Genomic DNA, 18,254 nt, shown 5'->3' with positions numbered 1-18,254 from the left:
GTTTCTTTCATTGTTTATCAATTTTGCCCTTGAAATAATGGATAGAATCATAAATGAAATGAATTTGATTTTTATTTGTAGTTTGATGCTCAAGCCAATCATATTGGTCACAGTCACCTTATGTTGCGATGCGGAAGTAAGCTTTTTTTTCATTCAGTCATTCAGTTGCGAGAGAGAGAGAGAGAGTGTGTGATGGGTAGGTTTAGCGATCGGGTTAGTTTAAGGGGAGAGATATATACAGTTTGTACAGCATAAAAACCATAGAGTCCCCACAAAGATAGTGAACTAGACGTGTGTGTGTGTGTGTGAGATGGATGGTCCTTTGAAGCGGCTCCAGTCGGGCGGGCTGTTGGAGGTGAGGGCATGAACACACAGTCAGACGTGACGCTGTGTGTGTCTGACTCCAGTCTCTCTGCTCATGACAGCGCAGGAGAAAAGGCCTCTCTATCTCTGTAAAAGCTCCTCAGTGTTTGTGCGTCAGCAGAGAAAGGCACCGTTATTGAATTGGTGTCCGAGACCTTGTTCCGTGTTTGTTAATAAAACTCTTGCCTTGACGTGTTTGGCATGAAAAGTGTTTCATCTCCTAATGCAGCAGTAACCCTTCACCTGCCAAACCCATGCTGCAGGATTTAGGATTTAACTCATTTCACATTTCGAATACTTAGTCAAGAAGGTGAATTGAATGAATTGATCTTTACTATGTGAGAAATGTAATATTTAGTGTTTATTATTTAGATATAATGCTAACACTTAATGGAGTTAGTTTTAGTGCACCCTAACAAACAGATCTTTTGACTTTGACTTTGATGACTTGTTCATTTTGGCACATTTGGGACCCTTTTGGCACCAATCCAACATTAGCAAGCCAATGACCTTCATATCTACAATATATCTATTAAATGAGGTTATGCTACGAATAATCTCTAAATGTCATTTTGACAGAATGGATTTTGAATTTTCCATCATTCTCTGATTTTCTATACAAGTGTTGTTATTGTCCTGAAGAAAATGAAATAGCCATATACTATTTCCCATTATTATGTAGATTTCTTTTAATATGAACATATTCAGTATAAAAACTACAATCCTAGTCCCATGGGGTCGCTTATTTAAAGAAGTAGCTTTCTGAATCACTGGTGTGACCCAAGCAGATCTATTGTTACAGTTGCAGCTTCACGTAACAGCTGTCTCTGAAGTGTGTAAACATGTTAAACATTCTTTTATCAAGGAATGCGTATGACTTTCTCTTTTGTTACTGATAGGACATCAGCATCTGTCCATATAATGCGAGTCCACTTCCTCTGTGAGAGTCAAGGGGTCACTACTGTCGACCTGACCTCATGACCCCACTGCACACACACACCTCGTGTACATTTGATTCTCAGCCTAATGGCAATGAGACGTGGGACGGCTTAACAAGCCTGAGGGGACGTGAAGCCCTCCGTATCTGCTCCATTTACCCCTGCAGGGGCTCTTGCTAATACCACGTGTTGTGTGGTCGCTAATCCCAGGTCATCTGATAATGGTAACGAGTCATCCATCCACGTCAGTGTGGGACGGCTTAGATAATGATAGTGGAAAGCAATGTGTATATTTGTGAGCATTAAACATTGAACTAAAAATCCTTCAGAAACATACACAGACCACGATAATGCTAAGGATGAGTCTGAATCTTGATCTGACTAATCTGAGGAACAGATGGCCTCTGTCTGGGATAAAATTTGGAGACCTTACAGTAATTGTTTCAAACAGGTGAATGAAAATCAAACCGGTCAAGTCATATTTTACCCCTAAATTAAAACAAAATATATTTTGCACAAAGAAAAGGACATTTCTGTGATGATTTAGCACATTTTACCTCCTTAAATTCTGAATACTGTAAAGCAAAAATGTTTATTTTATGTTTAATTTAAGCTGATGTTAATAAGAAATAAAGAAAATGTTTGTATTATAGTGAAAATCTTATGATAATTATTAAAAATCTGGATGAGAATTTATTGGGGGACAATTTGTCTTAAATAAATTAAAATTAATTCACAATAATGGAGAAAAAAAATTTTTAAGCTGATTTAAAAGTTTAGTTTCAACGTGCCTTCATTTATTAGCCTTTTTATCTTTGTAATATTTAGCATGTTAAATCATTCAGCCTTTTGTTATATGATCACTTTACGCTTTCATATTATATAATGGCCTTCAAGATAAATCACACTGTGTTAACTGAAATTGGCTTCAATTTGAGATCACGGAAGCAAATTAATCTAATGCCAATAAAAGACTAGTACAAAACGACTTGAACTATAATAGTGACAAAACCAGTTCATTAGTAAAGCCCTTGTTCTTACATTGTGTGTTAGTACAGCTGACGTGTAAAGAAAACGCCTCATTAAATGAAAGCACACTGATTTCCGGTGTGGCTGCACAGTATTCCCTATGGAGTCCGTTCCTCATTCAGTATTTATTGGTCCAGGATGGGGGTTCTGGCCCGCCCGCGATCCCCCGGCCCCTGAGTCAGCGTTCCTGCAGCATGTGGAGGCAAATGTGATTATACAACAGTAAAGGGCAAACTGAATATATACACACATTACTCAAACTAATCAGTTTAGCTCTGTGATTTAAAAACAGGCATTTGATTGAACGATGAAACATTTCCATTCATGTTTTATTGTCAATTTCAAATCTTAAAGTCAGTTACAACGTCTACCCAAAGTTTAAGCAGTAGACTTCAGATCACCTCATATTCTAATATGAAATATTATTATCATTTGGAAAGTTGATGAGATGTTGTGTTGTATGATATCCTTTTAAACAACAGTTTTTGAATTCTTTTATAATTATTATGCATGCAGTTTTATGGGCTCAAATTGATTTCATGAAAGCTGAATATTTGACGTTTAAAAAAAATTTGGTAACACTTTATTTTACAGTGTTATCGTTACATATCTGTAATTACTATAGTAATAACTATAAAATACGCATAACCCTATAGTAAGTATATGTAGTTACTCAATATTACTTAAATGTATAATTACACCGTACAGAAACACCTTAAAATTAAATGTAACCAAAAATGATTTGTTGCACCTCAGGGAAGACAAAAATGTAATTAAAATAATAATGGTGAAAAACTTAAGCAAAAATGGTGAGCTGCACTTAAATACACATGAATTTTAACCGGAAATCTAAAAAAAAAAAATCAAACTACCATTGCCCATGCACCCTGCCTTCTAGATACAGTTTTGGTGATTAGCCATTAAAAAAAACATATCACTCGACCATTAATAGAAACAATAGCAGCATATTCCCCTGAGAAAGCATCCCATCAGTGTGTGTGTGTGTGTGTGTGTGATACAACTCTATCCTCATCCACAGCAGAATCAATGTCAGAGAGAGAGAGAGAGAGAGAGAGAGAGACTGTCTCATTCGCTGCCGTTCTTTCTAATTGGATCAAGCGCAGACTTGCCCGACTCTCTGCTTTGTGTTCGTAGTGTGAGAGGAGAGAGCCACCAGACAGAGCGTGTGTGTTGGTGTGATGGATACGGAGAGGGAGAGAGAGGAGGGGTGTAGGAAGGGGTGTGTGTAATCTTCACTCCGATCTCCTCGTCCTTCCGTGTGCTTCTGCGTGCAAGTCTGTAACGTCCGGCTTCTTGCTCCAAGAAGCCGGCGCTTTGATGGGACATACACCTGCAGCCCGCGGATGATTCAGGACAGCATGATCCTCAGCCCTGCCCCCATGTGAGCTCTACTCTCCCAGGACTTCTCGACTCACTCTGAGGCGGATCCTCCCCGGGGTGCTCACACACACTGCTTCCCGAACACATGCCTTATTTATAGCCTCGCTGCCGGTGTTTTTCCTCCTGCTCCTGTGGAGACCGTGTGCGCGACCTGGGCGACAGAAATTCGAAGTCTTCCTCTTTAGTAACGAGGTTAGTCAGTCAGTTGAGCATCGTGTCCGAGTCCCTTCCCCCTCTCCTGATAATGGAGAGATCACTTCGTGAGGCAGTAGAGCGAGGTCTGCTGCTCGTCTGATCCTGACACACAGAACCGGGGGGAGAGATGCAGTCGGAGGACATCTCGGCCGGGCTCGCGTCTCAAGAGGCTCCTTCAGAAGCGCTATCCGAGGTCTCCACGAAAGAGGAGGCGGAGGAGGACGTGCCGGGAGACGGCGAGCAAGATCCTTCGGGATGCGTGCCTTTGCCTTTGGCTTGCTGCGTGTGCCTGGATCTGGAGCACGTGAGTAACTGCGTGCGCTCGGAGAAGATCTGCATCTTGCCTATCCTGGCCTGCTTGCTGAGCCTGGCTCTCTGCACCGCCGGCCTTAAGTGGGTCTTCGTGGACAAGATCTTCGAGTACGAGCCACCCACCCACCTTGATCGTAAACTCATAGGACATGATCCTGTAATAAACTCGGACTTTACTCAGAATCCGGTATCAGTCTCCTCTTCTACGGCTAACCCGTCTGTCCCAAGACAGCCCAAGGTGTTTGTGGAGGGGGGGCCCACGGTCGGTCCCGTCGAGGTCTCCTCGTCTAAAGTGGCTGTTTTAACACCCACTGCAGCAGTGACTGTTCACGCCAACTCTGTGTCTCCACCCAAACCCAAGAGCACCTTCAAACCCATCCAGAATGTCACCAATGCAAACCAATATACAACTGTGGAATCTAACGAAATTGTTCCAAAGACATGTAAGTACACTCTGTGTTCACTTTTTTGGGGGTGAAAATGTTAAAAGTTTAAGTTTAGGTTTAGTCTCAAAATGCAGAATCTGCCTTGAATAATGAAAAAGGTTATGCGTGTACCCCTGAGAGTCCCTTAATACATCATAAAAGAATATTAATTGTTAAGCGCTTGTTTCCCCGTGAGGTAAGAGTCGGATGTTTAGTATGTCAACGTGTTGTATCGCGTCGGTCGTGCTGCACACTCCTGCGACTGAGCCCTGAAAGTAAAAGTCACCCGAGATGGGCGCTGATAGTGACGCAGACGCCCCTTTGAAGCCGCCTGTCAATTACTGTGTCAAACCCGAACACTATCAGAGGCGCACGAGTGCAGTGGTGCTGCAGTGAGGAGGACACTTCCTATTGGCTCTGCTCCATCTCAAGGTCAGAGTCTCCACACAGACTAGCCCATGCCCTTCCATAGAAAGATGATCGTCAGTAATACTATCTGCTCTCCACCATGACTTTGAGAGCTTGAAGAATTATAATGGCTGGAGGACTGCCAGACTTCCACTCCCGGATCTCGGATCTCCTTCCCTTTCCTTTTTTTCTCTCCAGGTTTTTTTTTTTTTTTTTGGTCATCTCTGCCACTTTTAGCCGCGTCAGCTGAAGCCAGCCTATAGTGATGCTCAGAATCTGCAGATCATTATGCAAATATAGAGCCAAGCCCTTCAGTTCTTTGGGACTGAGATCTCTACTTTAATCCATTTAAAAGATTGGATTATCTCACCTCATCTGTCTTTAAAATACTGAGCTATTACAGAATTAAGAGTTGCCAGATGTCTTTGGGACACTTCTAGCCTTAGTTACATGTAATGGAGAAATATGGAGAATGTGGTGTCAGGGTGGACACAATATTCCAAATGAGAATGAAAACAGACATGCATTTTTTAGCTGGAAATGTACTACTTTACTTCAGTTTAATCAATGTACACAACAGTACAACTCACTGAAGGGGTTGTACTGTATGTCTATCCCTAATAGCTTAATTTAACGTTTTAAATTTGTTTGTGACCGGACATTACAGTCCATTTGTTGCTGAGACCTCAAGATTATTTCAGATGTGACCTCGATTTTCATAACCTCACGTCACCCCAGCGCTGGCCTCGTTCGGCTTGCACAGTTTGCTTGAATCAAGTGCTGCTGGGAAGCTCAAACACCCTCCCACTGCAAGCACTGGGATCAATCGTCTGGGCCTTAAATGGAAATGCAATCGGTTCTGTGGACATTTCAGTCTAAATCAATAACAGACAGCGGATCAGCTGACTAACAAGGAAGCTTTAGTTAAAGTGATTCTGAGCCTGATGAAATACATCACGCATTTTGTGAAATGAAAGATCAGGACAGAAATATAATGAGAGGCAAATGCGTCATTTGGGTGCACATTTATGGGTTTACATCATCATGTATTGCATTAGTACTTCATTAGTACTAATCCATTACATGTTCTGTGCGTTAGCACTCAAAAGCCCACAATTCTACAAAAATAGGCTCATTGAAAGCTAATTTTTCAATAGTATGATAGAAAACGTTTGTTAAATAGAAATTGCTTTACTGCACAATATTCCTGTACAGAGGGATGTATGCTGTTTAATGGGGAACAATGAACAGACACCGATCTCTCTGTAGGATGTGAGGTTGTAAGTGGAAAATAGTCAATTTTATGTGCCAAGCTGCTGTTGTTTGCATGTGATTTTAGAGGATTTTGTAGAGTAATATTGACTTGCTGGAGTACTCTACTGGTTCAACCTAGTAATGCTGCCTCACTAGATTAGTAGTAATGTGACTTTTGTAAACTTTTTCACGTTTAGTAGTTTTGCAAATAAACCACCAATAACTATTTTTGTTTGTATGTGTATCTTAGGTCAACACATTCTCATCACAAGACGTCATCTAAATGACGCTTTTGACCATACGTCAACATACGTCAAGACGTTTATTATGGGGCACCCTTTAACTATCCTAGGGCGTCATCTAAATGACGCTTTACCTTTAGCGTAAGTTAGATGACGCGGGTAGGTTTAGGTCTGGGGTAGGGTTAGGGTTAGATAGCGTCATCTAACTGATGTTAAAGGGTGCCCTAAAACGTCGGGTGTTGACGTATGGTCAAAAGCGTCAGTTAGATGACGTCTTGGGATGAGAACGGGCTGCTTAGGTTGCTAAATTGTTATTTGGAGATTAGCTTAGGTACCAATGGAGGTTGTTTGGATCCTTGAGCTGGGTTTCGATTCAAATTTCAAGAATCGTTTCGATTCCGATTCTCAAGATCTTGAATCGATTATCATTATTCGATTCGATCCGATTCGATCTTCGAGATTTAGATAATTGTTTTTGAACAAAGCATTTTTTTCCAGCTGTTACCTGAATTACAGGACTGTATTTATGCAACATATTGATACTATTATTATAGACATTCAACTGCAAATTAATGTAGTATTGATTGTTGTAAAGAACAATCCCCCTTCCGTGTTTATACAACTGCTTTCACTAACTTGCACTGGTGTAGACGACAGAGGACGCAGAGGTAGGCTATATCAGCAGGAGGATTGCAAGTAACCGCAGAAACCGTGATATTAACGTTTTTTATAAGGCTACCCTTCCTGTTTTGAACTTCTTCATGCATGTATATTGAATGTTAGACAAGTTCATAATGATAACGAGACTGTTTATCGTGGTGATGTGTAGCCTACAGCGGTTTCGCACAGACAGTGAATGAAAGAGATCGGCAGAGCGCGTGCGATTACCTGCGTCTGTCTTTGAAGTCATATGTATTCGTGGAAAGCTTGCCGTGCCGTGTCAAAGGAACGCGTAATAGTTGTCGAATCATCCTTTTAACGTTCACGTTACGGGTATTTACCATAAATGCATGTCAGCAGCAGCGCTGATCAGCATCCCACAGCACGAGGAAACCGAATCAGTGAGTCACGCATTGAATTAATGCCATTTGCCCATGCGATGCATTGCTGCTCAGCTGAGCCTTAAGTGGAACTCAAAGTTAAAAATAATTAACACCTTGAAGTTGTTTCATTACATCTATTTTAATGAATCTGCTTTTTTGAACGTGTTCGTTGAATGAACGGTTTAATGAATCAAAGTCCATTGTCGTAACAAGTGAAAGCGCAGAGTGAAAGCTTTCAATGCGCACATAGGGATCACTCGCGGCAAGTTAAAGTTCACGGGGAAAATGTAGGCATATTAATAAATCGATTCTCTGAGTTACGGATCGATCTTTAGAAATTAATATGAAAATCGATTCAGAATTGGTGAATCGATTTTTTTTCCAACACAGCACTATTCGATCCGTTTGTTGAGCTCCTCAAAGCACCAGCACATGTAGAAGGATGTCAAGTCAAGTCTAGTCAAGTCAAATATATTTATATAGCGCTTGTCACAATACAGATTGTATCAAAGCTGCTTCACCGTATCAATCAAGACAACATAACAGTGTTTGTTTATTAATTGAAAAAAGGCAATCAAGTTTGGTAGAGCTGATCAATGGTATGATGGGTCATTTAACTTGAATATCCCCAACTGAGCAAGCCAAAGGCAACAGTGGCAAGGAACCGAACCGGATGCTCTACAGAATCTTTGTGGAGTTTCACACAGTTCTCCTTCGGCATCAGATAGAAGCTACAGCTTCATCACTCTGCTTCTCAACTCAAATCAAGTCGCCTTTACTTATATAGAGCTTTTACAATACAGAGTGTGTCAAAGCAGCTTTACAGAGATAACAGGAAAATAATGCAAAAAAGTTTGTGCCTTGAAGAAAATAGCACCATAGTCCAGCTTAAGTAAGTTCAGTGATGGTTCATTTTTGTTGTAAAAAAATATATATTCATTTAGTTCATTATTTGCAGACAGATCAATAATATTGTCGAATATTAAATTAAATGTCCCCAACTAGCAAGCCAAAAGCCAATTATGACAACTTAGGCGAAAAAGACGACAGTGGCGAAGAACCAAGAACTGAGAAGAATAAATGGCCTTTGGATTTGTCCTTTGCTTCTGATCTAGTGGTCTAGTGTCTTGAGCTCGGGTACGTCCAGCCCCTCGACCTGTATTACAGAGAGGCAGCGCGATCTGTCTTCGCTCTCGTTTGTTTCGGGATGCCCTGTGCGAACGACTGATGATTCAGATCTAACTGCAGTATTTCAGTGGGACTAAAGCCAAGAATCAGGCTGGGTCTCTCTACAAGCTGAAATTATTGATGTCCTGTGTGGTAACTGGCATTAGTGATTAGATTGGCTGGGTCCTTTGTTGTATATTGTAGGATGCAGATTTTTGTAAGGAAATTCAGGTTTCGCCTTCTGTTTGCACACACTACCTCTGTGCTGTTCTGTGATACAGTATTGATGAACACATTAGCTTATGCTAAACAGTGAAATGGTGCATAGCACTAAGTACATGATAGTAAACATGCATAAGCCATAGGTCTCTATCCCGTAAAGCGTGCTGCTCATAAATGCACAGCTTTGTGAACTTGTTGAATAATGTATGAATAACTTCCTGATGGCTTTATCGATCAGTGCTACGTGTCTCACCAACCTTTTAAAATGTCTTCCTTATGATGTCACAGACACGTTTCACACGCTCTCATCACCATTGCCATCAGAACATAATGTAGATGATTTATTACTTATCAACGAAATAAGACTTCTTCCTGTGCTGTGATTTTGATATCAGTTATCAGTTTTTTCATGTTTCGAGTCCACTTACTGTTGTTTTTACTCTATCCATTTTAATTAAGAAATAATGTGTGAAGCTGTTCATTTCATTACTGGCTATCTTCTCTTGCTGCTTTTGTTCAGTGTGATACGGTTCATGGAAAGGTCATGCCCCGCTTTCAGGAGATGAGCTCCACCCGTCGCAGCGACGCCTTTTACCTCCAGTAATGAATGTCTTATGGATTGTTTTTTTAGCTAGACAGCAAAGGTTTCGTATTTTGTAATTGCTGCCACTGTTGAAAGTGTTTTATTGGCCATGTGATGTAATGGCAATATTTTTGATTACTTCTACAAAGTTCTTCTCAACTGGTTTCAAGGATCCATTTTACAAAACCCACTTAAAGGTAGGGTAGGTAGAAATTTTCTAAAAAAAAAAAAAAACTTTTCCCCAAATTTGTTTAAACTGTCTATATATACCAATACATAATTAAAATGTAAGTACTCTGACAAAGAAAGTATGCAAATCGATTGTCTCTAGTCCTCTCAGTGCTGCAATAAACACAGCTCATTATTTCATTCACTCCCAACCCCTCCCGTCTGGGATCTTTACAAAGCCACGCCCCCAAAACACATCAACGCGCACTGCCGACCGCGCTCAGCTTGAGGACTCGTTTACCAGCGCCGCGGAGAGGAGCATCATGTCAGAATCACGTAATATAAACAACTAACATGGCTGGTAGTACTCACTATCAAGCTAGTATATCGATACTGGTAATGGTAAAGTTTAAAATATATTGAGTTTGATTCGCTAAGAGCTAGTAACATAAAAACTAAAAACAGCAAAACAGGTTGCATTGATACACATTTTCCCGTGACCATCAGTTACACTGTGATTAAGGTGAATTTCGTGTAAGATTCATCACATATACGGTGTTTTACATGTAAGAGCCTCCACGAAAGCACTGCTGGCTTCACTTTTCAGCCCCTGGTTGTCAGTTGTCGCCACGGCTGGAAAACCCCGCCGATATTGACTATCGTCTGACTTTTTGCTTTATCCAAATACTTTTTAGTCATAGCCTTTTCAAATACTGTCTTCCTTTTTGCCTGGTTTTCCTTCGCTGACTGTATATGCAGGTAACTGGGAATTTTGACTGCTCTTTCTCTGCCATAATTGTGATTCTTCCTAGCTTCCGTGCCTCTTCTACTCCTCAAGCAAACGTGTGCGCGCATGTGGGCTCCTCTAACGCAGCAGTGCTGGTTTGGTAGAGAGGGAGAGTGACAGTCGCCCAGCCATTCATTTCTTTTGTCCTGGTTGGAAATAATGAGCTGTGTTTATTGCAGCACTGAGAGGACTACAGACACTCGATTTGTATACTTTCTTTTTCAGAGTACTTACATTTTAATTATGTACGTATTTGTATATATAGACAGTTTAAACAAATTTGGGGAAAAGTTTTTTTAGAAAAGTTCTACCTACCCTGCCTTTAATAAATATTTTCTGAAAGGTACACTATGTAACTTTTTTAGTTCAAAACTAACAAAATTTTATTCAGTCAATACATCATCAATCTTTCTTCCAAAACATGTTTTTGTCTTACACTGATTCACTATGGTCTATTCTAGTGTTATAGAGTAAATAGAGTACAGTTACTCCAGCTGCTTTGCCGTGTGTGTGTGTGTGTCTGGTGTGTGAGTGGCAGGGGTTAGTAGTCACAACGAGTGAGAAACAGAGAGAAACTTTATTGTCATTGTAGTTATATAACGAAATTTGTTTGGTAACTCACAGAAGACAGCAGCCATAAAAGACAAGAAAAAAAACAACACACATTACATAATAAATGTAATGAAAGTATAAAATATAAAATACATGTATACGAATAAATAATAATAATTAAAAAGATACTTAGTATAATAAATAAACAAGATAAACATGGTAATTTAATGCCAACATTAATGTCCAATAAGTATGTTTTGTGCATTAGCAGCAGACATGAGACAGAGAAAAGAGAGGAAGGGTTAACTATTTGTGTGTTGGGGGGTGGCACAGGCTACAGCTCTGGGGAAAAGCTGTTCTTCAGTCTGTTTGTACGGGTTCTATATCTTTTCCCTGATGGAAGGGATGCAAAAAGACTGTCCTGGATGAGTTGAATCCTTGATGATATTGCTAGCTTGCTTTCGCTCTCTGTAGTGAGACTCATAGTTTTCTGATATCCTTCCCACTATAGTGGTGTCATCAGCAAACTTCACTATGGTGTTAGAAGAGGAATGGATGGATTTGCAGTCGTGTGTGAATAGGGTGAAAAGAGCTGGACTAACCCTTTCACACGTAAGTTTAAAATATTCTAACTGACCCCCCAGCGTGAGTTTTTTAAGGCGACCGTTATTTAGAACTTGCCGCTTTAATGTTTCCATGGTGACGCGTCATTGCTTGTCACGTGACACAGCACAACCAGAACAGAGCGCGGAATGAATGATGATCTGCTTTTATGTCATTTTTCCTTTTTTATTAAAAATATTAAAAAATGTATTAGCTATATCATGAAACACTGATATTCCGATTGTCAAATATGTGCAAGTGGATGGGTTTTGTTGTTTAGACATCTTTATAACGATCGCGTTAGTTGAGCTGTATGCACAACGGGCGGCGCCATTTTAGTTTCGTTTTCAGTTCAGAGAATCGGATCTGTTGGATTTATAACGTCAATTCATCCACTTCTCACGAAATACATGATAGTAAGTGGCTGGTGAACTGGGAGAAGAATATGATCAAATGTTAAGCTACTTACACAATGTGTATCTGATATGAATAAAATGTGTCGTCTTATTATAATTGAAAGGATTATTATTGCCGCTTCCATAGACATCTGTGTGTATTTTACAAACTCAAAATCATTGTTTTGCTAGTACATATGTTTATATAAATGTCTGAAACCTAAAATAAACATTAAGTGGTTGAAAACACTCAATAGTTGTGATATATGACAGCACTAAGTGCGTCTGTCTCTGGCTGAGCGCCAGCCAACGCGCGAGAGCAAGTTTGAATTTAGCAGTTGCTGACGTGTGCACTGAACGTTCTAATCACACCGGTGTGATCGTACGCTCCAGGGACCAGCCAAGACTGATCACACCGGTGTGATCGTACGCGTGAAAGGGCTAAGATTAGTGATGATAGTGATGATAACAGATGATGTATGACAGCCTATCCTGACATTCTGTGATCTGTTAGTGAGGAAATCCCAAATCCATGAAAAAAGTGTGGTGTTTAGACCAAAGTCATTCAGCTTGTTTACAAGTTTGTATGGCACGATGGTATTAAAAGGCAAGCTGAAATCTACAAATAGCACCTTAACATGTGTATTAGAATGCTCTAAATGAGTAAGACTGATGTGAAGTGCAATTGAGATTGCATCCTCTGTAGATCTGTTCCTACAGTAAGCAAACTGTCCAGGTCAGCAGGGATGTTGGCTTTGATGTCTGAAAGAACCAATTTCTCAAAGCACTTCCTGATAATTGGTGTGAGAGCGACTGGGCGATAGTCATTCAGACATTTTACTGACTAGTTTTTAGGCACAGGAATAATAGTAGTTAATTTTTGGCATGTTGGGACTACAGCCTGCTGCAGAGACAAATTGAAGATGCTGGTGAACACCCCCGCCAGTTGGTCTGCACATGACTTGAGCGTACAACCTGGAACTTTGTCTGGTCCTGCTGCTTTATTGACATTGATACTCCTTAGTGTGGATCTCACTTGATGGCGTTTTGAAGACAGGTACCGGCTCCTCTGGATTTCCATGCTGTTGGAGTGACCATCAAAGCACGCAAAGAACTGGTTTAGGGTGTCAGGAAGCATGGCATCATGGCCGGACAAGGAGGGGCTCTTCTTATAGTCCGTTAGAGATTGTGCCTACCTGTCTTTAAAATGGCCCTCAATGCGTTGTTGATACCTGTTTTGCTGCTTTGATGCCCTTCTTGGGATCTCTTCAAGCATGCGTTCTGCCCGCTAGCTCGATAGCTGCATCTGGAACAGCGTTATCCAGCCAAGTCTCTGTGATTACTGTACCACAACACAGTTGTTAAGGTGATGTGAAATTATCCTAAGTCTCATTTCGTCCATCTTGTTTACGAGCAGTGTTGGGAGTAACGCATTACAAAAGTAATACATTACAGTAACATATTACTTTTTGCTGTAACGCAGTAGTGTAAGGCATTACTAATCAATTTTCAGTAATATTTTACTCGTTACATGTTCAGTGAGGCTTGTATTACAGTGTATTGTCTGCTTTTACTTCTTAAAGGCAACAGACTATGTGAAAGTTTTAAAGCAGTCTTTTAGTGCCAGTTCAGAGCGGTCGCGTCTGTAACATTGTTTTTTCCTCATAAATGCGAACACGGAAACTAAAATAAAATGAATATTTTAAGTTCTATGGAGACTGGAGAGCCAACCCTTCCTCATCCGATTTGCGCAGTATAATTAACAGAATTACGAAAAATATATTTTGCCTCCTATTTTTTTGGCATGAATGTGTGTCTTTTCCCTAATATTAAAAATAAAACATAGACTGATATTTGTCTAATGTCTGGAGTCCTTTAAGGAAGTAGCCTATATACATTTCAATACATGTATTTTCTGAGAATTTTTATTTCAAGTTTTGACTGCAAATGTCATCATGTCCATAATGCTGGACTTCCCCAATTTTAAATAATTTATCCTCAACTAGTTTTGTGGTGTAGGTCTACGTATTTTATAATGTTAACTTCAAATAATACTAATAGCCTAATTTAAAGATAAGGCAGCATTGGATATGGACAGTAAGGAGAATAACGCTGGGAGTTGGAAGAGGTGTGTCGCGATTCTGTAGGTTCGTGGATCTGAGTCGTGTGGCGATCGCGATTTCGGTTTCATATTGCATATCGTTACAGCCTAAAAGTTAAGTTCTACTTAGTTATTTTGGTGAAAGTAACTCAAAAGTAATACATGAGTAATGTAACGCATTACAATTCTGGGACAGTAATATTGTAAGGTAATGAATTATTTTAAATAACAGTAACAAGTAATACCTAATGTATTACAGTTTGGAAGTAACTTGCACAACACTGTTTACGAGTGACCGGGCGTTTGTAAGAAAGAAACTCGGAAGCGCTGGTCTGTGTGGGTTATCTTGTAGCCTAGCTCATACTCCGGCTCTTTTTTCCCACTTTTGCTTCTGGTCTCTTGGTCATCTTCGACGCCTCACAGGCGGTATGATGAGCATTCCGCTAAACTGAACGCACCGCGTTCCGCTAAACTGAACGCACTTAAAAGTGAGGTGGAGATGATGGTGTTTCATTAGGCCGGATTCACATATAGCGCCTAAAAACGGCGCATTCTCCTTTTTCCAAAGCGCTAGGGCGGTTGCGCTCTGGTTGGTTCTCGTCACGTGACCAACTTAGCGCTTATGGTGCGCTTGTGACATTCTGAAAAGTTAAGATGTTTTATCTCGATGCGGTGTGGACGCACTTGGAAAAAACTAGCGCGTCGCACCGCTACCGGGGTCGTTTCCATTATGAGCGCGCCTACATTTGAAATAACGAACTTGAGCGCGCAAAAGACGCGATATGTGAACAGGCCCTTACACCACCGCACCGGAGAGTGAGGTGTTTTCCTGAACAGAGAACCTATCATATGCAGCTCTCTGACAGAGTTCACTGTAAAGCATTATCTTTTGTGAAGATCATTTCATTATGGTTGTTGTTGCTGTGCTGGAATTTATCTTCAAGGAAGTACCATGTATATTAATGGGTAAAGCTACAGTAATGTCTACAGTTAGTGAACTAGTGAGTGAGAACACTCACATCTCCGTCGTCAAGCTCAGCCATCAGGAAGTGAGTGCTTCGAATTGACTTCACTTTTCTCCATTGAAGTCTATAGGGTCACTGTGTCCATTTATTTTATTGTCTATGGGGAAACTGAAAATAGTTTGACTGATAAAATCAGAAAATATACCTTTAAAATAAAACATTTACTGGTTCTATCACAAAATTAATAGACCCCAAATAATGCAGAAGTATTAACATGACTTAATGTAAGAGCTATGTAAGTTCATTATGCATTTTTATGGTTTTTTTGCTCTCAATAACTCCATGCATAACACACATTGTGGTCCAGGCAAACTATTTTTTTCCTTTCTGGCATGAATTTTTCACTGCTGAGTGTGACCCACCATCTTAGAACGAGTGGTATAGCGAGCCTTACCCAAAAGCTGAACCCAAATTATAAATGCATGCTCATAAGTGTGAATGGACAATGGGGATGATATGCTACAATAGCATGCTGCATGTAAGCATACATTATCTTTTATTAGTTGTCTCTTAGGCGTTCCTTGTCCCACGGGGCCCATCTGTACTGCTTTGAAATGTTTCATGAGGTCATAAAGTCTCAGCAGACATCTCACACACACAACACCCCAGGACACGGCAAAAACAGGTCTCAAACACACCAATATGTTCTCCTTCTCCATCAAGCCCATTGCAGGATCAAAGGAGCTGTGTTGCATTTAGTCTAACGTGAAGGTAAATTTTCATTTGGATAATTCACATCACATTGATCACAGAGTGTTATTAACCCCTTCCGTTCCTACACCAAACCCAAATCTAAATCCAAACCGTGTATAGAGATGTGATTGTGAGATGGGGCCGTGGGGTTGATGAATTCATTACTGTAATGGAGAGGGACCAGCTGAGGCAAACATCTCTGATTTAATTATGCTGGAATGAAGTGGCATCTGGCAGTTATGAGGAAGGCAACGGTGCCGTCCCGAACAGAACCCTCTAATGGCCCGTTCGATCCAGTGACTCAGCACATCAATTACAGTCTTCTGATTATAAATTCTGGACATCTCTCCTTAAAGTCTTCGAGTCAACAGCTTACGCCTCACAAATGTCCTTGGGTTAGATTTTAGCTGATCATTTTTCATCGACATCATTTGCAGCAATATTTCCTGTCAAAATTTGAGCAGCACACCTTTGCACATTGTTAGACACGCACACACACACACACACTTTAGATGTGAAATTTAAATGTGAGATGTTCACTCACATATATTCATTTACTGTTTATTTGATGGTCATGCCACATGGCATTTTAAATATAAATTTTTCTAGAAGATGAGACCAGCACGAATACAAAGAGTGCATTTGAACTTGGCCAGAAGATTTGTCCAGAAGATGTTTCTTTATAGTACACACCCCTTTAAGTCATCAACCCAAATTTTGCTGAAATGTTCTTTATATGTAAATTTTATTTCAGATCAAGTTGCCCTTGAACATCCAGTAAAACAAGATAACTGTGGTTGGTCACTTTGCCTCTTCTCCTCATAGATCTGAAACTGAATAGCAACAGTCTTTCAGTGATATCGAGGTGTCTGATGGTGGATCACACTTCTTGTGCACATCAGTTTCTCCAGAGGAACATAAATATGTCCATGTGTGATTTGGCCCTCTGAAGGCCCTTGACTGACTGCAGGAAATCTAGCTAAGAAACCTCATGAATATGCAGATATCGCATATGTCTTTTCCTGACCTTGTTTGGTGGATTCTAACAGGCTTTGAATGGATTGCCAAAGGCATTGTGGGTACAGCGAATATATGATACACTCCTGAGAACAGACGTCCCATGAGTCTCTGCTGCATAATGATATTGGTGAGATGCACATCAGTCTTATATTACAGTGCACATGGACAAGGTCAGCGAGACCGGAAACTCTACGCCAGCAGCGGCTCATCATCCAGTAGATGTTTGAACGTCTTCTGAATCTGAAGCATCTTCATAATCTCTAATAGGCTATGTTTATTTCTTTGTATGTAATCATGGAGCAGAAATAGTGCTGAGAGATGTTCGAATCTATGGAGAGCTGAGCTGGGTTTACCGAAGGGTCACCTTCAGAGACTCATTAACACACACACACACACACACACTGAGCCAGAGAGGGACATGCAAGTGTTTGTGTCTGAGCAGAGTGTGTGGAAATCACATTCCCCTCAGAGCAGCGTCTGATTCCCAGCCGTCCACATAACAAACGTCTTTCTGTGTGTTTTCCTCTTCTGTTTGAGAGCTAATGAGCAGCATCGGCGATTACACACACACATGCCATCACGCCTCTCTCCTAATCACTTCATTTGCTTTACACACATCTCAGTTCTTCCTCTTATTATACAATAACCAATAGGATGTTGGAATGGCTTTGTATTAGAGAACAAAACATCTAAGCAAGGGTTATTTATTGTAAAGAAAGATACAACCGAAACATTTGAACAAAAAGAAGTTTGTTCCATTTTGAAATGATAAAATATTAACCTATAATATAATAACCGATAGTGGTCCTGACAGAAATGGTCAAAAACGCTGGCGATGGCCGGCGTGGAAAGAGTGCAGTGTTGTGTAGTTGTGTGCTGTTGCGGGACATGTGTCTCTCATGAGGGATCCAGCACCAGTGAGTCTGTGTTTGTTTGTCCATTCTGCTTCAACAGCTCACAGTGAACATCGCAAACCCCACAGAGAACGACACACACACACACACACACACACACACTGAGCACAATGACCTGCCCAATGTCACTCAGTAGGTCTTCACACATAATGCTCACTGTGAGTTTGAAAATATGACACAAGCTCCAGTTTACTAACCATTGCGACCATAAAACAATGTGTCCATATTTTCCTTTCTTTGTGAATCAGCGCTTCTTTCTGGGTTTGTTGTTTTTGCTCACTGTCATGGTTGACTTACCGAATTTAATTGCCTGTGCTGAGGAGATTGTGTAATTGCATTATTATCAGAAAATAAGATATAAAAGCACATGCTTTACTTTTGGGACACATGAAGCTTTTAAATCATCTAGAAACA

The 18,254-nt window shown here is 40.5% G+C and overlaps 1 protein-coding gene across 15 annotated transcripts in view; it reads left to right on the top strand.

Moving 5' to 3' along the window:
* The window catches only part of nrg1 (neuregulin 1), a 108,561-nt gene that overhangs the window by 56,998 nt on the left and 33,309 nt on the right, over window positions 1–18,254 (top strand). For 2 of the 15 annotated variants that reach the window (XM_089126566.1, XM_089126567.1), the window contains exon 1: window positions 3,437–4,681. The exons of the other annotated variants lie outside the window; for them this stretch is intronic. In XM_089126566.1, coding sequence (XP_088982692.1) covers window positions 4,054–4,681 — 628 coding nt within the window. In that variant the 5' untranslated portion in view covers window positions 3,437–4,053. Of the gene's footprint in view, window positions 1–3,436; window positions 4,682–18,254 lie in introns of those variants that run through there. 15 annotated transcript variants of the gene reach the window in all.

The sequence above is a fragment of the Pimephales promelas genome, chromosome 23 (genome assembly GCF_988280905.1).
Source record: "Pimephales promelas chromosome 23, fPimPro1.hap1.1, whole genome shotgun sequence".
In the NCBI taxonomy this organism is placed as follows: domain Eukaryota; kingdom Metazoa; phylum Chordata; class Actinopteri; order Cypriniformes; family Leuciscidae; genus Pimephales; species Pimephales promelas.
This window is presented reverse-complemented; position numbering and strand designations above follow the sequence as displayed.